Genomic DNA, 25,013 nt, shown 5'->3' on the forward strand with positions numbered 1-25,013 from the left:
ACAAAGTTACAGGGAAATTTACCATTTCCTTTTTCAACTCATTTTATAGATGAGGAAACTGAGACAAACAGGTTATAAAGAGACTTATCTATGGTCACACAGCTAAGAATTATCTGAGGCTAGAGAACTCAGGAATTGAGGAAGATGAGACTTTCTGACTCCAGGTCTGACATTCTATCAATTGCCAATCTTAGATTGTTGGAGAATTACCTGGGATGCTGAGAGATTAAGTGACTTCCCAGAATCATACAGATAGAATGTGTTAGAAGTATAAATTGAACCTCTACCTGCTCTTTTTTCTAAAGCTTCTGATTTTCTCTAGATGTTGTCTCCTTGACTCATTTATCTTTTTATTTTGGAATTTTCATTAACACTTATGACTTTTTCAACATGAAACACCCTTCTACCATACTGGCTCCCTTCTACCACTGATGAGTTTCTTCAGGTAGCATTCTTTTTGGGGATCAGTTCATACTTACCATGCTTCATTTTCCTTCTCTTATGCTTCTTACTACTGAACTTCACCACCAAGTCCACCTGACTCCTTTTTTTTTCCCACCACTCTCCTATACTTCTCAGTTCCCTTTTACATGTTTTCCTTCTCCCCCATTAGAATGTAGCCTCCTTGGGGAAGGGAAAATCTTTCATTTTGTTTATATTTGGATCCCTTGTGCTTATCATGGAGTCTAGTACATAAATTATTAAGTTCTTGTAGCTAGTACATTGCTAGCACTCACCACTGGGGCTACCTTCTTTGAAAATGTCAATAGGAGCAGGTTTATTTCAGGTCAGTAAACATATTCTTAAAATTCATAGCAAAACTTGAATGTGCTTTAGGAAGATAAAGAGGATTGGGATTGATAAAGATTGTTACAAATTAATTGCATTTACTTGTTCAAAAGGGTTAGAATGAATGAATTGCTAGTTGGAATAAAAGAAAAATGCCTTATATCCTATTGCATCTGGAATAATACACCAAACAACAAAGCTTATGGAATAATCTGATGTAGGGACAAATCAGTAAAAGAGGTAAAAAAACTCCTAGAATTTTATTTCTTGAAGAAAAGCAATTGGAAAGAAACCACCAGTCAAATGTGAGCTTTTTGTGAGAGGGGATCGTGCCCCAACTATCTTTGTATCCCTACAATATCTCATACAAGTAGGTACTTAATAAACATTAAAACTGAATTCAACATGCTTTGTAGATGAAGTTTAACTGAATTCTCCTGGACAATGTGCAATGTACTGGAGCAACAGTAACAAAATCCTGACCCAAGTCCATTCTTGGGACAATGATAATGACTTATTTGAATAAACTAGGTTGACTAGTTGGTCAGTTATCACTGACTTTTGTATAAAAAGAATGTGAAGATGAGTCAAGAAACAATTGGAATTCACATTGGGGAAATAGGGTCTGATACTGGTCATTAAAACCTGTCTGAATTCCACACATGAAGTATTTGAATTTCTTTTTTTTTTAATCTTTGAATGTCTAAGAGAAAGAAACACTCACTTGCACAGATGACTCCAGCATCTTCTTCATGACCACAGTTGTGTTTGAACCAGTCATCATGGGAGCACTGTGCCAGATGGCTTTCCCCTCCACTGCACTGCACATTATCCAGAAGAATTTTTCCGGAGCCTGGGCCAAAGTGAGCCCTACAGAAGGCTGAGAGAGCCTGCCCACAGCCGAGCAGCCTGCACACCACACCTGCTTCCTTCAGCTCCCAATGATCATCACACACAGTCCCCCAGATTCCTTGGTAGTAAAGTTCCACCCGACCTGAACATCTTCCTGTCCTATTTACTAGTCTTACAAGAGGTCCATCTTCTAGATGAAGCATTTATGTTTAATTTGTCCACATCTTTACCATCTTTCCACCTTTCAAGATATCCTCCATTAACTTAATCTTTTTAAATTAAAAAAAGGATTGTGTTTATTACTTTATTAGGATGGGAAACTCTGAGGAATTCCCCTTACCAAATCACCACCTTTTTGCAATATGTTATGTTACTTTTTAACTTTCTTGGCACATTGGTAGGTAACATGATCATTACCTTAGTTTTTTGAATGAGGCTAGCTTGGTTTGTCATTGTAAAAAGAGCACTGTTAGGCCTCAGGAGATCTGGGATCAACTGTCAGTCACAAGACTAATGAATTTGGTGACAGTAGTCAAAGAAGTCATCACCTAGGGATTCCAACATCCCCTTTACCCAGGAAAACAGAATACTGAGTCTTCCCCAAACAGGGAGCAAATCAATATCCAGAATGGAGCTTCCAAAAGATGAATAAATCAATTGTGCTTCAGGCCTCAAAAATCAGCAAGGGTATAGACAAAAACTTTCAGTATGTTGACTTCCAGACCACTTGATTATAATTATTGAGGAGGAAACTCAATTTAAAATCCTAGGTGGGAGAGAGGTTACAATCCCTCTGCTACTCTAATTAAAGTAAATTTTAATATTTTCTTTGATTTTTATATCCCATATTTCTCTATACCTTTCCTACTTAACTAAATCTTAAAGGCAATTATCTACCAAACTGTAGGACATGTTCCCTCCTTTCTTAAGGAATTCAATATAGAACTCACAGTCTTCCTCTCCACCTTGATCTTATGGGTCTCTAGTATATATTGTCACTTCAAAGACGCTGTATTCTTTAACATGGTCAGATCCCATGCTCTACACATTCATTTCATCTCTCTTATAAATAGCAGTGGCTATAGCATCATTTTGTTATCAACCACAATCATTCTAGGTTATTAAGGGAGGGGCAGCTAAGAGGCCCAGTGATCCAGAATTCTGAAATTCCTCTCTCTTTAATTATAATCTCTTATCCTTCTAGGGCAGCTAGATGTTTCAGAGGATAAGGCACTGGCCTTAATCAGAGGGACAGGTGTTTGAATTCCAGCCTCTGACACTTCCTAGCTGTGTGACCTTGGGCACTGTACCCCAATTACCTCGCATTCAAGGTCATCTCCAGTCATCCTGATTCAGATCTAGCCACTGGACTCAGATGACTCTGGAGGAGAAAGTGAGGCTAGCGACTTAGCACAGCGTCCCCCTCACTCAAATCTAATTCATTTGCTTGTTGGTGAGATCACCTCTGATGTTGTAGTCTTCTTTGAAAATAAAGGACAAATATTCTAATTCTTCTCTCTCTCTCTCTCTCTCTCTCTCTCTCTCTCTCTCTCTCTCTCTCTCTGTCTCTCTGTGCTTTAGCCTTCATGAAATTAGTCTTCATTCTTAGTGCTATCCAGTGATCCTACTTATCCTTGGCCTTTCTACCTGTCACCAACATTTTAACCACATTTTATCTCCCTTAATAATTTTTTAAAAAACTAATTAATCAATTTATTTATGGCAATGAGATTAAGTGACTTTCTCAAGGCCACACAGCTAGGCAATTATTAGGTGTCTGAGGCCGGACTTGAACTCAGGTCCTCTTGACTCCAGGGCTAGTGCTCTATCTACTGGGCATCCTAGCTGCCCTTCCCTTAATAGCCTGAGAATGTAGTAAAGCAGTTCAGTATCACTCTATCCTCTACCCTTGAATCACTTTGCCTCTTGACTCATTTCTACTCATCCCTTTCTAAACCTCAAACCTAGGTTACCACTACCTTCTGCCATGTGGCATGTCTGCTTCTAATCACATATGAGAGGACCCATTTCTCCTGATTTCCATTTGTAAAAATAAATTTTAATGCTTTCAGTTTTCTCTGATTGATTGCTATTATATTATTTATGGTATCTGCTCCAAACTACTTTCTCAAGCTACCAAAGCATATCTTAACAATGGACCTTCCATCATACTATTCCAATTCAACTGAGGCATTAATTATTGAAATCCTTTTCCCCCCCAGTGCTACACATAAAATCATTTCAGGATCAGTTCCCATTCTCTCTTCTCCAGTTTTTTTTTTGTTTTTTTTTAGGTTTTTGCAAGGCAATGGGGTTAAGTGGCTTACCTAAGGCCACACAGCTAGGTAATTATTAAGTGTCTGAGGCCGGATTTGAACTCAGGTACTCCTGACTCCAAGGCCGATGCTCTATCCACTGTGCCACCTAGCCGCCCCCACTGCACCACCTAGCTGCTCCTCTTCTCCAGTTTTTAAGAAATGAAGTTCATTTTCTTACAAAGTCATATTATTTATTCTGGGACTGCTTGGTACTTCCCATCTGCCTCCCAAATGTATTCTGATCATCCCCATCCTTAGAAAATTTTCAATTAGTCATACTATTACTTCAAACTATCCTATAAATTGCTTCTCTAGCACAGATAAACTCCCAAGAGAGTTTGTTTACACTCTTTGGTTCCACTTCTACACAGTCCATTTACTCCTCAACCATCTTAATTATCTTTAAACTTTGTTTTTTAGTTGTGGTTCAGTGACAGAACCCTGGGTCTGGAATAAAGAGGACCAGAGTTCAAATCCAGCTTGATATACTTACTAGTTGTGTGACCTTGGTCAAGTCACTTAACCCTCTTTTCCCTTAATTTCCTCATTTGTAAAATGATCTGGAGAAGAAAATGGCAACCATTTGGGAATTTCTTTGTCAAGAAAACCACAAATAGGGTCGTGAAGAGTTGAACACAATTTGAACATAAATAGAAATTGGTTTAGCCAAGCTTACAAATGATCTCTTCTTTGCTGAATCTAAAAACCTTTTAACCTTTTCACATTACTTTTTTTCTTCACCTCTCTGCAGAATTTAACCCTGCTGTAACCACTCTCTATTTGTATTTCCTCTTTCTCCCAGGGTTTTTATAGCATTCCTCTCTAGTGATTCTTTTCCTACATGATTGTTCCTTCTGTTACCTTTGCAAGATCATCATCCATGTCCTTCCCTTTAGGCATATATATACTCCAGGCCTCCCCCCCCCATTTATTTTCTTTTTCTTCCATCAAATTTATGGAAATGTCTCATGTATATCTTCTTTATGAATTCAAAATTTGCTTTACCAGGTGCCTATTGGATAGTTTTTATCTCAGTGTCTCCATCTCAACATTTTAAAACAGAATTTTCTTTTTCTTAAAACCCACAAGTCTTCCTCACTTTCCTTTCCTTCCAATACCCCAAATGCCTAACTTTGAAATCATTGTTAGTTCTTCATACTTTCTCATCTTCCTAACCCAATCATTTGTCAGAATGTGCTAATTATATCTCCATATTATTTTTCTAATCTCTTCTCTTCCCTCTTCCCACACTACCACCACACCAATCATCCTGATTTTTAAGTATAATTTGTCTGAATATTTTCATTTTTTGTCTGAATATTTCTCTTAGTATATGCAAAATCACAAGAAAAATGACTTTTTTATTAAAGTAACAATGTATATTTGAATCCATATGCACATTTGTATTTACCTGATGAATTAGAAATTTTTATAGCTGATAATGTTGGTAATGCTGACATTGATATTGACAGTGAAGATGATGATAATAAGGAGGAAGATTCTGTTTTTATTTGTTAGAGAACAGATCATTAAATCATTGTTTTTTTTGAAATAGGAAGCAAAAATGAATGATTGAAACTTTTAGCCTTCTCTCAATATTTGTAATATTCTGATATTCTATCTAGGTGAGATATTTGTGTACTGATACTCTAATGCCTCTAAGTTATGAGATGGATAATCAAGTTCTCAGATTATAAGTTGATCATATTATCTAATTACTTCAGAAAGCAAGAATGAAAAGTTAAAAGATAATTTTCATTACATGTACTTTAAGAGTTTTTTCATGGAAAAACTAACATTGAGAAGAAGAGAAATGATCAATTTGGGAAAAACTTTAGAATCTAAGTCTTTTTTAAATTATATGTGTTTATGTGTGCAGGTATATGTTCAGGTATATATAATATATATGGTGAGTACAAATATAGAAGATAAGAAACTAGTGTCCAATGGGTTAAAAACAATTCATAAGAGATTTGTAACTTTTAACAATGATGTTGAAAGAATTCTTTATATTTCTAATAAAAAATCAAAATAATTTTGATGTTTCATTCTACATTAAATAACTTAAATAGAGATGACAAGAAATGGCAATAATCAGTATTGAAAGGGTTTCATAAAAATCCATTGATACTTCTCTGGTGGAGTTGTGAATTACAGTAACTATTCTGCAAAGCAATCTGGAATTAGAAAATAACTAAAATGTCCAAATTCTTTGATCCTAAGATTTTTGCTCTCCTATCACAGAATTAAATTCTAAAAAGAAAGGTTCCATAAGCACCAAAAATATTTACAGCAACACTGTTTTTGCCATAGAAAAATAATTGGAAACAAAGTAGAAGTCCATAGATTAGAGAATGACTAAACAAGGTATGGAATGGAAATATAGTGGGATATTACTCTGCAGAAAGAAAAAGTAAATATGATGACTACAGAGATAAATGGGAAGATATTCAGCATGAAATGGTATAAAGAAAATAAGCAGAAACATAAAGGCAAAATGCACAATGACTAAAGTAACAAAAATAGAAACCACAAAATAATAAGTGTAATGTTGGTTAATAATGGCAGAGTTTGGTTCCAAAGAAAAGAGATGAACATGTATTTCTTGTATGGGTGGGAAACAATTAGTATTATGTAATACAAAATTTGCTTCCTTTCATTTTTTAACAAAAAGCAAAATGTGAAAGTTTCTTTCACTGATATAATTTGGTGATTTATTTTTTAAGTTGCAAGCTGTATGAAGACTCTTATCCATAGACATGTAAGTAGTATGTGACAGAGGGAGGGCTTTCTGTAGTTCATCATGAGTCTAATGCAGATCCTATGTCCCTTATCCAATATTCATCCAAATTGCTTTAATTTGAAGCTGTCCATCCTTTGGTATTTTTTGAGGTCCAGTGTCTTTGTGTGAACCAACTTTGTATGAAAGGCATATAGAGTTCTAAGACTTTTACTGGTAACATCAGAATGTTTTCACCTTGAGGACAGGAACTATTTTCTTTCTATGTATCAAAAAGTTTCTTATATTATCTTTGTTAAATTCTTTATACTATTCCAAAGTTGCTTTATAAATTTCCTACCATAGTTGGTAATTGACTTGTTAAATATGAAATATTCAGAAAATGTATAATTTTTAAATAATGACTTTTTTGGAAGAAAAATAAAATCATCCCTATCATTCCTTCCCATACTCTGTTTTAGAGTAATGATAACAGATTATTTAGATAAATGAGGCTTCTGGATTTTTAGATAGAATTTGAAAATCAATAAAGAACTGAATATCTTGGCTACCATAGCAAGAAAATATACAGAGCATACATTTTCATGAAGGCATAGGACTTAGTCTTTCAGAACATGTTATCATCAATTATTACTGGAACAGACCATTGTCTTCTACCTAGTGAACTGTGAATAGTCTCTTTGAAGCATGAGATTTGAGGTTTTAAGTGAGGGAATATTTATTCACCTGCACAGATGACACTGGCATCTTTTTTGTGACCACAGTTGTGGGTGAACCAATCATCATGGGAACACTGTGCCAGATGGCTTTCCCCTCCACTGCACTGCACATTGTCCAGGAGAATTTTCCCTGAGCCTGAGCCAAAGTGGGCCCCATGGAGGGCTGAGAGAGCCTGCCCACAGCCGAGCTGCCTGCACACCACACCTGCTTCCTTCAGCTCCCAATGGTCATCACACACAGTCCCCCAGGTTCCTTGGTAGTAAACTTTCACTCGACCTGAACATCTTCCTGTCCCATTTTCTAGTCTCACAGGAGGCCATTCTCCTGTGTTCATAAAAATGATGATGATGTATTCATGAAGCATAACACATTCATTTTCCACTGTACTAACCCTGCGTATTTGACTCAGAGAATCAGGAGAATCCATTTATCTCAAGTTAATGGAAACATATCCAGAGAGAAAGCACAATAATTACAACACAGTGTAGCAATTTTCATTCAGGGAAACACAGTCAGAAAATGAAAGAAAGTTTTTTCTCAGAGATTGACCTGGTAGCCAGCATATTGAACATGGTTGGCTGTGTTCTAGCTGATTTTTGAGAACCCAGTTGAGGTGAAATAACATAAATGGGTACTGGATCCAGTCAGTATGTCTTAGAGATTAACATGATTTTGTCAGCTTTGGGAGCAAAATATAGCAATAATAAGGATAATAATTAATTATATTTATATAAAATTGTACAGCCATAAAGTGTTTTTTTCAGGATTATGAAATAGATTATAAAGTATCATTACCATTTTACAGAGATAGCTGAGACTCATGGTGGCTAAATGAGTTGCCCAAGGTCATAGGCTAGTAAAATGGAGAAGTCAGTATTGGTGACCAAATTTTCTCATGATAAGTTTGGAACTTCCCCCCAATTCCCCCATCCCCAACAGCATCCTAATATAATATTTCTGCTTGCTGTGAAAACTTTTAAGGAAAGTTACCGGAACAAATGTTATAAGTATCTAAAATTCCATCTCATATATCACAGTCTTGGAGGATGATGGTCTACCTTGTAACCATTAGGCTTTCCCTAATATAAATTGCACTCTACAACTAACTAGGTATGTAACCTAAGCAAATGACTAATTTCCCAGAGTCTCAGTGTTCTTGTCCACAAAGTGAACGGATTAGACTAGATGTTCTATTGCCCCATTTATATCTCTAATATTCTGTGATTCTATGATGAGAGTTATCATTATCTTCATTTTATTCCATTGTTGTTGTTCAATCATTTCAGTCATGACCAACCCTTCATAATCCAATTTGGGGGTTTTCTTGGTAGAGATACTATAGTGATTTGGCATTTACTTCTCCTGCTCATTTTATAGATGAGGAAACTGAGGCAAACAGGGTTAAGTGACTTGCCCAGGGACACACAACTAGTAAGTATCTAAGGTCAGATTTGAACCAACAAAGAGAACTCTTCTTGACTCTAGAGGTGATTATCTACTACTCTACATAACTTCCCCCCTGAATAAAAGAATATTAGAATGGAGATCATCCAATAAATCCTTGCCTCAAAAGGGATCCTTTTGGATTCCTGGACTAAAAGTCTCCCAGCTGGCCAGCTGGATTCCATAAAATGAATACCAGTGAACCCATTACCTTTTAAGGTTTGGATAGCTGTAATTAGGAAGGCAAGTTTCTTACAACCAGTCTACATACATTCTGAACTTTTTGCTCTTAGTTCTGCTTAGATCTGGGGCCAATAACAACAAGTTAATCCAACTTTCTCTTTTCCATCCTTTATAAATCCTCTCTTATCAATTTTGTAATGAGATCACCTGTATTTCTTTCACCATTTTGGATTCCTTCTTCTTAATACTCACTAGGTTATGAGTGTTCTTTCTAAAATGTAGCAACAGAATTGAACACAATGCTCTAGACCAGTGGTGTCAAACTTTAATAGAATTAGGGGGTCACTGAACTCTGCATAGATCCCTATTGATCACATATTGCATTAGTTTTAAAAATGTAATATTATTTGCATTTGTTATCTTTTTATTTACTTGGTTAAGGATATCCCAATTACATTTTAATTTGGTTCTGGCTGTACTGGGAAAGTTGTAGGTTGTTTGTAGTCCGTGCACTACGTGTTTGAGACCTGTACCTTATACGTGATCTGAAATATGCAAAGTACAATAGGATAATTACTTTTTCTAGTCCTAGATCTGGCTGTCTTTAATACCAGGTAAAATTTTTTTTCACTTTTTCTTTTTTTTGGTTTTTTTTGCAAGACAAATGGGATTAATTGGTTTGCCCAAGGCCACACAACTAGGTAATTATTAAGTGTCTGAGGCTGGATTTGAACTCAGGTACTCCTGACTCCAGGGCCAGTGCTCTATCTACTGTGACACCTAGTTGCCCTAACTTTTTAGGGTTGTAAAATTACAACCAAAATGGGGCTTGTATTACAATGAAATCCTTAGTTCTTTTCTGGGTAAACTGTTATTTAATCATGTTACTCTCATTCTATAGTTTTCAAGTTGATTTTAGTTATCCAAGTGTATAATTTTACATTTATCTTTAAATTTAATTTTTGATTCATCCTACTGAGAGATTTTGGATTCTTATTCTGCAATTCACGTATTAACTATACCTGTTGGCAAACAAAAGTTGGAGAAGCATGCCAGTTATGCATTTATCTACCTCAATGAAAAAAATTAAATAGAAGAGGGTCAAAGATAGATTCTTGGGGCACTCCATTAGAATACCTAATTGACATGGTAGATGACTATTCAGTCAGATTCAATTCCAAATCTACCTAATCATATTGCATCATGCTCTAAATTATTGAAACTGTTCACAAAAACATTAGGAGAGATTATTCCATGGTACTGCTACAGCAACAAAACAATAACAGCATTAAGCATGTGGTAAGGACCTATTGAACAGCTTATGAAGCAGGTGTAAAGTTTTTAATAGTCATGGTCACTACTCTCAGTATCTTAATGACAAAATAGGAGAAGGGGTTGACACCAATACAAAAATGTAATAGTTAAATGTATAAGAAAGTTGAAAAAAATAAAATGTAAACTATAAGAAAGGACCTTCCCAAATAAGACTTTTGTAAAGGTAGCATTTGAGACTGGCATTAAGGGATTGGTAGGATATCCAGCAAATGAAGAAAGGGAGAGAGCATTCTCCAAACACAGGGAATAGTTTGACCAAAGGTAAAAAAAAAAAGTAATGTGCTTTCTGACAGAGATTCATCCGGCTTGGTTGGAGAGCAGAACAAAGGCAATAAGAATTTAATAAGTACTTATATTTGCAGACATTTCTCAGCACTTAAAAATATTATTTCATTTGATCCTGACAAGAATTCTAGAAAGTAGGCAATTTTATCATCCCTACTTTACATTTGAGGAAACTGAAGCAAGCAAAAGTTAAATGACTTGGTCAGGATTTTATAGCTAAGTAAGGATCTGAAGCTGATCCCAGCCCAGAGCTCTGTCCACTCCCAGCCCAGAGCTCTTTCCACTCCACTTCTTCACTGCCATAAGTAGTTTAGAACTCAAGAAGGTTGGAAAGACAGCTCATGCTTTGTTGTAAAGGATATTGAAAGGCAACAAGAGAAATTTGAATGTTGCGACAATAAAGCATCACCAGAATTAAACAGAGTCATATTTTGGTACAAAAGATGGATTGGAGGGAGGAGGAAGAGAGAGATTGGTCATGAGAAGACTTGGAAAAAGACAAAGGCAATAATCTAGGTGAGTGGAAATGAGCTCATGGAATAATAATACTTTTCTAGGGGTAGATGGTTGTAGACCTGTGATTTCATGGATATGGGGAAGTTTTGGTATAGAAATTCCCTCTACTAATGTAGATGGGTTATTTTCTAACATCCCAGAGAAAGGTCTGGGACTTTAAGAGTTTAGAAGAACTGCCAAAGGTCATATAACCAGTATATGTCAGAGGAACTACCTGAACTCAGGTCATCCTGACTATCCTATTGGCAGTGGTCATGGAAAAGAAGGTCACAGTTGATATGGAGAATAAATCTAACAGGATCAATAACAGGACAATGCAAGTTGATATAAGATGTTCATAGTACAGTTGATATTACTGTTGAGTGGGTCAAGTGGACAAAATTTAATTACATATATAGTCAGAAATCAATGATAATTTGGTACAACTCCAAAACAGTCAATTCGATTTAAGTATCTTATAAATTTTTTTGAATTAAATTTACATTTTAGCCCCAAAGCCTTTCTAGGAATAAATACCTTAAGTTTTAGATACTTCCCAACTTTGTCATATGATTCATGATTTGAGTTTGCAAATGAATGTTTTAATATTAATCAAAATATAACTTGGAATGTATATATAATGGAAAATTTTTTAGAAATATGCTACCCAAAGCTAAATACTAGAGATTATTTGGATTAGTTGCTGTTTTGGTTTGTTTATCCTAGCACTCCATTAACAAAACCATTGGAAGTTAACTATGAATCCAAATGTCTAATATGATCCATATGTTTTAAAAAAGGTTTACTCATTTTTTTTTAGAGAATTATTAGGTTATGGAATTCTGATTTTTGCATTTTACAAAGAAAAGCCTATTCATCTTAAAACTACATCATAGTTATATGAAATTTTATTATTATAGATTTTTCTGTAAAAGATATATAGAGTTAAACATATTAGCATTCTAGATATTTTTTTATTTCCTACACTTAGGTATTTAGACACAAAATTTATCAAGAAAAACAATAACTTCATTGGACTACCTGATAAAATAGTTGTTGGATTCTCATCACCTATCGATAGAGAAATTAAAATAGCTATAATCATCATGTTTATTCATCAACCAGTTTGTTTTCCAGGATATCTCTAAAGCTATGAGCCTGGTCCATACAAAGGATGAGCTTTAAAGAGACAAGAAAAAATACTCACCTGCACAGATAACACTGGCATCTTCTCTGTGACCACAGTTGTGGGTGAACCAGGCATCATGGGAGCACTGAGACAGGTGACTTTCCCCTCCAATGCACTGTACATTGTCCAGGAGAATTTTCCCTGAGCCTGGGCCAAAGTGGGCCCCATGGAGGGCTGAGAGAGCCTGCCCACAGCCGAGCTGCCTGCACACCACACCTGCTTCCTTCAGCTCCCAATGGTCATCACACACGGTCCCCCAGGTTCCTTGGTAGTAAACTTCCACTCGACCTGAACATCTTCCTGTCCCATTTACTAGTCTCACTGGAGACTTGTCTTTTAAAGACACAACAATGATTAAGGTTAGCATGTGAAAGACATTGTATTCATTTATTATTGCACCAACTGGTACATAGAGACTCACCTGAATCTGGAATTGAATTATCAAGAATTCCTGGTGAAGGAGGATTTGAATCTGCAACAGGTAGTACTGAAATAAAATTAAAAAGCTTGGCTACCGTTTACCTTGAAAGGGAAGGAGTTTATTTATCTAACCCAGCAATCTAGGTAAGGAACACAATTATCCCTATCTATGTATATTGATATGGGAGATAGTTCTATCAAAGAAGCACCATACTCTAGTTTGATATGAAACCAATTAAAAATTCAGAGATTTTGGCTTAAAATAAAAAAAGTGATTTTTAATAATTAGAACTATTAAAATTATTATACAACGGTAGAAAAAACAAGAATATTCAGACTTTTAGAGAAGTAATACAAGTAGGGCATTATAACTATGCCTTCAAATATTGGAAGGGCCATTATGTAGGAGTAATATTATATATATTTTATATGCTCAGAAGAGAAAAATTAGGACAATATTGATCTTTATATACAAACAGATTTTTTTTTATTAAATACAAAGAACTTTCAAAGTCTTGAACCTTACCCAAAAGAAAAGATATTTTTTTATTTCCCCACCAATAGAAATGTTCAAGTAGAGACTCTTTGGTCAATAAAGATGTCAAGAATTGATTTCTTCATCTAGTAGGAAATTAAATTAATTGATTTCTAAGATCATTCCCAACTCTAAGATTCTATGATTCAGTCAAATAGGCATGAAGTGAAAACAAGATTATCTCTTTTTATATATAGATATGAACAGTTGAGGTTTGGGAGCTACAGAGTACCACAGTGTATGATAATAAAACTTTATTTTTTTTAAGGTTTTTTGCAAGGCAAATGGGGTTAGGTGGCTTGCCCCAGGCCACACAGCTAGGTAATTATTAAATGTCTGAGGTCGGATTTGAACTCAGGTACTCCTGAATTCAGGGCTGGTGCTCTATCTACTGTGCCACCTAGCCGCCCCATAATAAAACTTTAAATAGCCAAAGATAGGAATTCTTGACCTGAGAGTCTACAAATTCATTTAAAATATTTTTGTAGCTATTTAAATATAATTTTTTATCTTTGTAATTCAATGCATTTTATTTTTTTGCATTTAACAAGATTATTCTGAGAAGGGGGTCAATAGGCTTCACTGGACTGCCAAAGGAATCCATAATACAAAAAAATTAAGAATTTCTAGATTGTATGTAGATTTTAGATGAAAAACTACCTTAAAAGATTTAGAGAGTAGACTGAAGCTAGAATTATCTTAAGGGTCTTAGTGTCTTTTCTCTCAGTCTTTCATCTTAAGTAACTACATCAGTGGTAATTAAATAGTTTATATTTTTAATGAGTTTCTTCCACCATTATTATGATTTAAGTGTAATTTAATACATTAAATAAGCAGTTATGCTTATTTCCTCATAGTGCCATACCTGAAGGCATATTTGTATAAAAGGCTTCTGGTGATGAAGGATGTGAATCTTCGATTGATGGTGCTATAAAAATATCAGAATGAATATTTAAATATTGATACTATTCACTTCCAACAGATGAATACAGTTACTTAACATACATGAGGCAATGTTTTGTAGGCAAAAGATCTTTGGATTTAGAATAATATGACAGATTTGTGTTTCAACTCTGCTCCATAATTATAATCCATATGACTTTATGACTTAGTTTTTCTAAATTTTCGACTTTCAATTTACAACTCAGTAAATAGGGGATATAATAATGGTAATTTTATGTCATAAGGTCATCAGGAGAGGACTTTGTAAACTGTGTCCATAGAAACATGAATTGTCATTTGATCCATCAATCCAGAAAGGGAATTCAATGATCTATAAATGTGTTCATTCAAAATATAAGCATTTCCAGAACCTACAGGAAGTCATGGACAGAGTTGCACAGAATGGGCAGATATAGATGGGATTTAGTCTCCATCACTGGACAGTCACCACTCTGATGGAGTATTAAAGAGTTAGAGTTCCATAGAGCAAACAGACTGCTCAAGATGATATATAATGCCTTTATTCTTTGACTAGATAACAGGTGAGGAATCTCATTAATTTTGTATTTTCATTTTTCAGTGACTTAAATCCATAAATATATAAGATTGAGAATCATATAGTTTAATGCTGTATAGCAGTAAAATTCTAGCAACCAGGTCAAGTTTTCTAGATAATGGATAAAAGCAACTAGTGACAAATACTTAATGCAGAAAGTTTTTTAGTGAAGGAATACAAGCCATCTTTTTTCCTTTTAGGCTTTCTCATCTTTGGTGACCCTCAAGAGTATCCAAGTAATCAAAATACTATGCTCTTCTGTCATAGAAATATTACTAAAAACAGTTTTGATGATTTGATCATTATACCACCCTTTAAAAAATCTGTAATGATTCTCTTTTGTTTGGTGGATAAGGCCTCAATTCCCTAGACTTAGGTTGAAGGCAGGACCTTCCTTCTTAAGGCAGAACACAAACCATATTGAAGGCAGGTCCAATCACCTTTCCATACCAATGTCCCATTACCTTGTTTCACATTCTTTATGTTACAGTCCAACTGGAATTTTCACCTTTCCCTGAATAAATCTTCATGCTTTTGTTCAAGCTGTTCCTTCTTTGTGGAGTGCCCCTTTCCCGTATACTCATGCTTATTAAATATGTGCCAGTTTTTAGAAGCACAGATCAAGTACCACCTTCTTCATCAAATCTTCCTTTTTTTACCTTTTAGCTGGAAATGATCTCACCTTCCTCTAAAATCTTCTAATGGTCCTTTATATCTTGTACTGAATTTATCCAGTTTTCCTTTCACTTTAGTTAATGATAGTTGTCTTATTGGACAACCTTACATAGGAACTATAGTAGGCACAATAAATAAAAATGAGCCACGACTTTCATTCTATTTCCTAATTGTTTACATGTGTAAGGATCAGAAAGGCACCTGTTAATGATTTTTCAATTACCAGCTCCTATTGGATAGTTTACCTGAATGGTCAGCAACTACTGGTGATGAAGGAGTTGAGAAGGCAGCTGGTAGGACTAAATAAAGAAAATGGCTGTTAATAATGAATAAACTCTCACCTTGATGAAGAAAAATGTAAAATCTTCAATTTTATTAACTGGAGATATTTTGCTACATACGGAGCACTTTAAGTTTGAGGAATATTTGAACTTCACTCCATGAAAAAAAAGGACACAATAGAAAATACTATGATTTTTAAGTGATATTACATTCTAGATACGTGATAATAGATCACTCCTGGCCCAATGAGCCTTAAGATCTAGTCAGTCTCCAGGCTTCTACTTCAGTTTTGAAATACTTCTTCAGGTCCTTATCTAAGACCTCATTCTCTCTTAGATTCTATGTCCAGTGTTTTTTTTTTTTGCCAGGCAATGCAAAGGCAATGGGGTTAAGTGGCTTGCCCAAGGCCACACAGCTAGGTATTTATTAAGTGTCTGAGGCCAGATTTGAACCCATGTACTCCTGACTCCAGGACCAGTGCTCTATCCACTGTGTCACCTAGGTGCGCCCTGTGTCCAGTTTTGACTAAGGATTTGTGTAGGCAACATATCACATATCTGTTTTACCAAAGTTGGCACTTAGAAATCTCTCAGAAAGGATTAGGGACTCCTTCCAAGCAGTGAGTTTATATATTCTGACTACTAGGATTTTCTGGGGCCTTTTTTCATCTGTCTTGCTAAGGTCATAACTTTCATTGATGATTCTTACTCTGTGTCTAACAACAATAACTCTTAATTTCTCTGAAGAACAATAGCTGAAGTAAATATTGATTATGGATAGGGAAATAATTTCACCTTTCTTATCAATTAAACATTTTTAAAGCATCAAAATTTAAAAACATCAAAGATTACTTTAGAGATCACTTTGTTAAGCTCCTTTGCTTTACAATTGAGAAAAGTGAGGTACAAAAAGAGAAAGTAATTTGCACAAGGTCATTTGCTGCAGTAGTAGTATGATAGGCTCCAATAGTTAACATAGAAAAGGTATGATCTTAAAAGCACCACAGCATTGGTTGCCTTTCCTGAGGGGAGGGGAATGGAAAGAGAGAAGAGCTAAGTGTTTCGGTAGAGTTCACATACAATTATACATGTACAGATATATACATAGGAAGACATCTACTTTATATAGCTGTGTATATATATATATTATATATACATATTTGCCTTGTTATACTGATGGTCCTTCCTTGTTCTTTCTTCTTTATTGCATTGGTTTATTGCCAAGTGGTAGGTTTATGGTGATAAGCTTAAGGGTCAACATCAATCAATTAAGCAAATATTTATTTGTTGTGGTTCAGTTGTGTTCAGTTCTCCATGATCTCATTGATTTTTGTCTATGAGGTTTTCTTAGCAAGGATACAGAAATGGTTTGTTATTTGCTTTCCCTATGTAACTTCATTTTACAGATGAGAAACTGAAGCAAATAGGGATTAAGGAAGTTGCCCAAGGTCACACAGCTAAGGAGTGTTTGAGGCTAGATTTGAATTTGGCCCTTCCTGAATCCAGGCTCTATTCACTGTACCTCAAGCCACTATGCTAGACCTTGGGAGTACAAATACAAAGAACAAAACAATCTCTACCTCTAAAAAGCTTACATTTAAGTAGGGGAAGCAGCAAGTACATGTATAAATGTAAATTACATAAATAGAGCATTAATTAATACAAACATGGGCAAAGTAGTGAAATGCACCGTATTTGAGAGATTAGCAGTTGAGGGGAGAGGCACCAGGAAATGGTTAAAGTGGAAGATAGTACTACAACTAGAAGCTAGATATAGTAGATCATAGTAGATAGAACTTAAAGAACGAAGAAGACCTGATGAAATGGAAGTTAAAAAGAGACAGAAAATCTCAGGCATGTGGACTAGCCAGGGTAAAGACCTAGAGTTACAAGGTGGAACGTCATTTGTGAGTACTAAGAAGTGGTCAGGTTAAATGGATGGCAAAGTGCCATAATAAAAGAAACATTAAAAAAAAGAAACATTCCTATTTTTCTCCCAAAGGCAAAAGAATTTGCTTAAGTGAGAGAGTCACATCAGATTTATGTTTAAGGAAAAATATGTTGGCAGTGATGTTTAGGATGGATTGTAGTGGAGGGAGACTTGAGGTAGGGAGTTGAATTAGGAGGTTGCTGCAATAATCTTAGACAGGTGTTGCGGCATTGAACTAGAGATAGCAGCTGTGGGAGTGAGAAGTTATCATCTATGAAATATTGTGAATGTGGAAATGAAAAGATTTGGCAATGGACTGGATCTCCTGGGAGAGAGTGAGGATTATACCAAGGTGATAAACCTAGGAGATTGGAAGGATAATTGTGCCTTTGACAGAAACTGGGAGATTTGGAAAAGAAGTTTTCAAAGAGGAGGAGAAAAAATGAATTCAACTTTTGATATATCTAGTTGAAGATATTTCTGGAAAATCCAATCGGAATTATCATTAGAGATGATTATCCCTGATTTTTTAAAGACAGTTAGATGGTGCCATAGTGCCCAGAATGTTGGACCTGGAAGTCTGAAGACTCATATTCCTGAGTTCAAATCCAGCCTCAGTTACTTGCTTGTTGAATGATGCTGATTAAGTCACTTAAACCTGTTTACCTCAGTTTCCTCCTCTGTAAAATGAACTGGAGAAGGAAATAGTGAATCATTCTAGTGTCTATACAAAGAAAACCCCAAATGGAGTCACAAAGAGTTAGCCACAATCGAAACTACTGAACAAAAATGAATGATTTTAAGTTGCCATAGGATTGGTACCAATACCCCTGTGCTCTTACCTGCAGGAATTGCTTTTCTCTACCATACAGCTATGCTGTACTGCTTTAGATCTTGTACTAACACAGTAGCAGGTCTGGGATAAGAACTTGAACTTGGTGTTTCCCTAGTCATAATTTTGTTTTGTTTTTTATGCATCACTCACCTATCCCTGTCTTTATTATCTTTCTTACTTTTCTTACTCCTTGAGTCACTATTTTTACTGTCTTTTTTTGGGGGTGGGGTGGGTTTGCAAGGCAAACAGGGTTAAGTGGCTTGCCCAGGGCCACTTGGCTAGGTAATTATTGGATGTCTGAGACTGGATTTGAACCCAGGTACTCCTGGCTCCAGGGCCAGTGCTTTGTCCACTATGCCACTTAGCCATCCCTACTGTATCTTGTAATGTTCCATTTAACAGATTTCAAACACTGTTCTGTAAACATATCTAATACCCTATAATTAACCCAAAATCCCCCAAACTTCTGAATAGAGGAAAAAAAATCAAATTTTTTTCTCCATTGCAAAATTGACTTTGTTGCACTGAAGAATAAAATCTATGAGACCTTGAGTTGACCACTGAGTCCAACTGAGGCTTGAAGATGTAAGGGGCTCTACAATGCAGATAAAAAGAGCACTGAATTTAGTCATAGAAGACTTGGTTTTTAATCCAGACTTTTATTTCCTACCTATGGAGCATAGGACAATTACTTAAAACTCACTGGACCTTGATTTTCTCATCAAGGTTTCATAAAATGAGAATGGTGGATTGGATGACCCCCCGACTTTACTACTTTCATGCCTTAGAAGAATTAGAAAATATTGCCCTTTTTTCATAACAACAGTATCTTCTCCTCAAGTGTATGTGTCTAAGGGAGGACTATTGAAAACAAGTGATTTTACTTAAACTTGCATTTCATTTGTAATATCTAGGATGTATAACCAAGAAAACTAGCTTTAATGGCACAGCCTTTTAAAATCTATCTTTAGCAGTTCTTCCTTTTCTTTTTTTAAATTTAAAAAAAATTAAATGTTTTTCCTTTTATTTTTCTGTCATATATCTTGATGGTTAGAAAAACCTTCTCTTACCTGATACCATGGTTGACAAATTTTCATCACCTATGGGTAGAGATAAACTTTAAAAATCTCTCCACTATTTTGCTTTATTAACCAGTCTATTTTCATAAAACCAGTAGTATAATAAAATTCATAAAATGTGAAATGAATTCTCTTATATTTAAAATATGGCATCTTGTGATATTCAATTTTTGATTTGATTTGGTAAAAAGAAAGGATAACAAAAAGATAACAAATACTCTCATTCTGACTGCTTACTCCATATAAAATCTAAGCCAGGTGGTTTTCATTATAAATCTAAGATATTCCAAGTCCTGGAGAATTTTTCCCAAGTCTGGACCAAAGGTGGGCACTAGTGGGGCCAAAATACCTTGCCCAAACTTCTACTGTGGGTTCACTGCACTTGCTTTATCCCTAAGTCCAGAGGTTGCTACATAACATCTTCTAGATCTCTTGGTTAGTTAACTTTATTTTTATTTTCTTTTATTTTATTTTGGTTTCTGCAAGGCAATGGGGTTAAGTGACTCACCCAAGGTCACATAGCTAGGAAATTATTAAGTATCTAAGAGCAAATCTGAACTCAGGTCCTCCTGACTCCAGGGTCAGTGCTCTATCCCCTGTGCCACTTAACTGCCCTGGTTAGTACACTTTAACCCATTCTGAATATCTTCCCATCTATATCATTTGCTAGTTGGAAATAAAGTCAGTTTTCTAGTACGACAAAGGGATGAAAGTCTATATACCAAATGTTATCAGCTCTGTTTCCTCAGGGTCCTAGACAGAAATCATATGGTTCAACATTTCAAGTAAAAAAAATTAATTGCTCTATAACAGAAGGGAATACTTAAGAGCAAAGGATAGTTGTCATAAAAAATATCTTACTTATTTCTTCAGATGACTCATCAACATCTCTTGATGAGGGAGGAGTTGTGTATTTAATATCTGCTGTAATGGGAAAAAAATCCATAGACAAAGCTATTAATATTCAAGTAGCTACATTTTTTTCTCATCATGATGGATGAATGAGAAATAAGAAATGATATAGAAATAGTTTATAATGAGTTTGATCATTTTTTTTGCAAGATAATGGGTTTAAGTGGCTTGCCCAACGTCACAGCTAGAAAATTATTAAGTGTCTGAGGTCAGATTTGAACCCAGGTACTCCTGACTCCAGGGCCAGTGCTCTATCCACTGTGCCACCTAGCTGCCCCTCAATTTTTTTATAGAAATTGAACTTTTAATATTGAGTTTTAAAAGAAAAGCCTATTCCCAGAAATGATTGAAATATAAAATAAAGAGAACTTAAAGAAAAAAGTGACCTAATTGCATTTTCTATGACTGGAAGAATTTATGGAGAGTGACTCCCTACTAGAGATCAGAGGGGAGAATGATCTTTTCCCCCTGTCCATTAAGAAGGATAAGGTAAATGGGAGCATTCCCAAAGAGGGACACATTGTAGGGGTAACAGGTCTATTTTTGCCAACATTCAATGCTTTCTATCATATTTCCCTGTTATATCTATAAGCCTTTTATTTCTCCAATAACCTTTGCTCTTACACTATTAGAAAGGATGGAATGGCAGTTGGAAGACTGATGAGACCACCATTCTCTGAACCAGAAGTTTTCTGAAGAATGGGACTCAGACTCATGGCTGTGTTTGCTAAAAAAATAAGAACAATATTTAATTTAGGAGTATGTTCAACATTAAAAAAAATTTAAAGTGTTGGACACAATCCCCATTTTATCAAAAGAATAAAATTATTGCTTTTTTAAAAAGAAATGAATTACTGAAGTTGCCCAGGATTGCTGAAATAACTCTGTAGAAATAACTAAAACTTGCCAAGCCTATCACTTTAAAGTGATGTGACAATAGCATTTAAAGTTGGAATCATTTGTACTATATTTTCCACCTCATACTTCCCTACATTCCCTTCCTGAGAACACTGTAATAAGTATATTGAAAGAATATCATGTTAAGAAAATTGAAGATTGAATTTACCTTTTGTAGGCATCAAATACTCAGCCTCTGTCAACATAGGAAAAGGAGACATCTATTGTTAGACAAGGGTGGGTTTGTTCTTTTTAAACAAATGTTTCAATTACAAATGATTCTTACATATGAAATCAAGGAAATAGACTGTGTAACAGCACTTTCTTGATTCATGTTAATATAAGCAATAACAATATAATAAACAATTAAACACTTTACCCCCGTGCCTTAGAACATCATGGAAGATTCTCTATAATCAACCAATTAATCAGAAATCATTTATTAGGCAACTACTGTGTGGCAAGGACTAGGGATACAAAGACAAAGGTTAAGATCCCTGCTCATAAGGAACTTTCATTCTACTGGAGAATACTTATAACTGAATATTTTTATTGCATAAACCTTATTTCATCAATTACCTTTCAGGGAAGATTTAATTCCTAACAAATGAAACATCTGGTTTTACCTAGCAAAAATACTTAATTGAGCATTTCTATGGAGATATAAATTCAATAAAAATGATTGGATAAAGTATTGGATTGTTTGATTTTACCAAACCAAATGTTATTTTGCTTTCCAGTAGGCATGGTATAGTGGGCCCAAATCAAATGAACCCTTCTCTGGTTGCCTCTAAGTTAGCTGGTAATCATTTTTTCCCTCAAACCTCATGTCATATTTCACTTGGGACACATCTTTCTTTTTTCCCTGTTGAATCTTTTGGTATATATACTGTAGTTACTTATGTACATGCAGTCTCTCCCTATCTCCAAGGTTGCTCACAATAAAAAACAAGCTCCTTATGGACAAGGACTTTTTCTTTTCTGAATCCCTAGTACAGTGACTGGAACATAGTAGATACTTATTGAGTTCTTTTACTCTATAGATATCTGTGCATGCAACATTTCCCCTCAAATAGATTGTTGGTTTTATCATCATCATCATCATCATCATCATCATCATCATCATCATCATCATCGTCATTGTCATTATCATAATCATCATCACAATCATCCTTCTAATTATTGCCTTTATCATTGCCATCATTATGATAATAATAATAATAATAATAATAAAATAGCTATAATTTATATAGCACTTTAATATTTGCAAAGTTATTTTTATATGTTATTTCATTTGAGCCTCACAACAACCCTGGGAGGTAGGTATTATTATTCATCCCATTTTACAGATGAAAAAGGCTCAGAGAGGTTCAAGTTAAATGATTTGCTCAGGGTCATTGAACACAGAAGGGAGATACACTAGAGATGGTGGAGCTCAGGTCACTGTCATAAGAACTCCCCTTTATTTTTCTCTTTCATTAGATTACAAGCTTTTCCAGGTGAAGAACTGTGTCTACCGTTTTGTTTTTCTCTCCCCACATTTCAAACAATCAGGAATTTTTCATAATGGAAAAATGTGTTCAAGAGACCAGGGGAAATGCATTTAGAAAGTGATTTATTTCTTTGGGAGAAGAAGGAGACATTACCTGAACAGATAACACTGGCATCTTCTCCATGACCACAGTTATGTAGAAACCAGCCTGCATGGGGACATTGCCCCAGATAACTTTCTCTTCCCGTACACTCCACATCATCCATAAGAATTTCTCCCGAGCCTTCACCAAACAGGGCCTCAGTGGGGGCAGCAATGGCTTGCCCACATCCTAGCTGCCTGCAAACCACATCCGCTTCATTCATGTCCCAGTGATCATCGCACACCCTGCCCCACTGGCCATGGTAGTAAACTTCGATACGTCCAGCACATCTGCCTGACCCGTTCACTAACTGCAATTGGGGCCAATCTTTCAAAGACACAAATACGTTAAATATTAAGAGAAGAAATACTCTATATTTATTCACAAACTTTTTCTAAATGTTTCTCCTCATACATATATTTTGGGGAAAAAATAAAAAGATCATTTATTTTCTTAAGCCATCCTCTGTCCATTACCTCTCTTTTGTATCCTTGTTCAAAAAGGAATCCTTACTGTCACTTGAGGCTGCCCTAAGTATAAGGTCCCTGGACGAATCTCTATGTATAGATATCAGAAAAGTCTATGAACTTAAGTGTGAAAAAATTACACCTTTATTTCAACATCATTTATATGCCTTTATAACCATATGAATTTTATTTTATGCATTTAAAAACATAATTCTGAGGAGTCCAGATGCTTCCTCAAACTTCTAATGGAATCCCTCACACAATAAATGGTTAAGACCCCTGCTTTATGTAGAACGTGTATAGCTTTTGCCTAGGAAACCAAAGAATTAAAGAAGCAAATTCTTCTATTGTCTTAAAGTGGAAGCAAATTCACTCAACAGCTCCTGTACCTTTTATTCCTTGGGGAAAAGCAAGTTGTGAGCAGCTGTTTGGTCCTGCTTCTTTAGACCAAAGAAATTTAAATATACCCAGACATTTGTTGAATTCAATTCAACCTTCAACCTTATAATTGGAAGGAAAATAAGTCTTCCCTAGAGATACTACCTCTTAATCACTTGCAAATTATTCTTCTTTACCCCCTCCCACTTCTACTTACCTCATGGTAACAGTAAATGACTGTTTCAAACAGATGGCATTCCAGATCCACTAGCCTTATCATAAGCATGGAGAATACATAATCTCATTGAGAAAAGAGTGTGCTTTATGACTACTGCAAGTACACAATATTTCTAAAGCAAAATAATCTTGGAGTCCTTGAATGTTAGGGATAGCAAGTCATTTAGAAATATATGACACATCAAAGTTTATCAGATTTATTAAAAAAATGACTTACCACCTGGAAAGGGTGTTAAGATTTCAGAGCCTATGGGCACAGAGAAATAAAGTGCTTTACTCTTTACAGATTTTCTATTTTCATATATACATACATGCAATATACATAAGTCATTGACTTTATTTAACGTTAATTCAGAGAAAAAGACCCTAATCTGTAAGAAGATTCTAGCAGTGGGTAGAATACTCGATTGAATGATCTCTAACTCAGCCTAAGAACATATGATTCTACCAAACAAAACTATTGTCTTGTTTTCACATGTGTGGATTATCAAATTACTAGATATTCTATTATATCTTTTTTACCCAGCCCTCAGAAATAGACAAGTTTTGATAAAAGTCATCGAACTTTTATCTTTTTTGACAAAATTCATCCAATATATAATTGTGCAATTATTTGAACAATTTAGATTACATTTGCCTCCATCTTGGTTTATTAAGACTCATCAACTTATGTTAAAGTTCAATTTTGAATCTTCTTATGTTCTGCTTGGAACAAGGCAATTTTTCAATCTTTTCTTATTATGTATTTAAAATAAAAAAGATAATTAAAAATAAAACTCAAAAGGAATGAAGTTAAATGTTGCCTTACTAAATTGCAAAAAAATCTCCTTTGTCATTTAAAAAAATATTTTCCTTCATAAAGGCAAAGGGAACATTCTAGATGTGA

At 35.1% G+C, this 25,013-nt stretch overlaps 1 protein-coding gene across 1 annotated transcript in view; it reads right to left on the bottom strand.

Moving 5' to 3' along the window:
- The window catches only part of LOC141522691 (scavenger receptor cysteine-rich domain-containing protein DMBT1-like), an 80,872-nt gene extending 56,696 nt beyond the window's left edge, over nucleotides 1–24,176 (bottom strand). Inside the window, exons 1-7 of the mRNA XM_074236198.1 lie at nucleotides 24,108–24,176; nucleotides 23,058–23,355; nucleotides 20,464–20,526; nucleotides 15,723–15,776; nucleotides 14,170–14,232; nucleotides 12,771–12,836; nucleotides 12,368–12,682 (exon numbers count right to left, since the gene is read on the bottom strand). Coding sequence (XP_074092299.1) covers nucleotides 12,368–12,682; nucleotides 12,771–12,836; nucleotides 14,170–14,232; nucleotides 15,723–15,776; nucleotides 20,464–20,526; nucleotides 23,058–23,355; nucleotides 24,108–24,176 — 928 coding nt within the window. The remainder of the gene's footprint in view (nucleotides 1–12,367; nucleotides 12,683–12,770; nucleotides 12,837–14,169; nucleotides 14,233–15,722; nucleotides 15,777–20,463; nucleotides 20,527–23,057; nucleotides 23,356–24,107) is intronic.
- Nucleotides 24,177–25,013: the final 837 nt, after the last annotated feature.

The sequence above is a fragment of the Macrotis lagotis genome, chromosome 4 (genome assembly GCF_037893015.1).
Source record: "Macrotis lagotis isolate mMagLag1 chromosome 4, bilby.v1.9.chrom.fasta, whole genome shotgun sequence".
NCBI classification, from domain to species: Eukaryota; Metazoa; Chordata; class Mammalia; order Peramelemorphia; family Peramelidae; genus Macrotis; species Macrotis lagotis.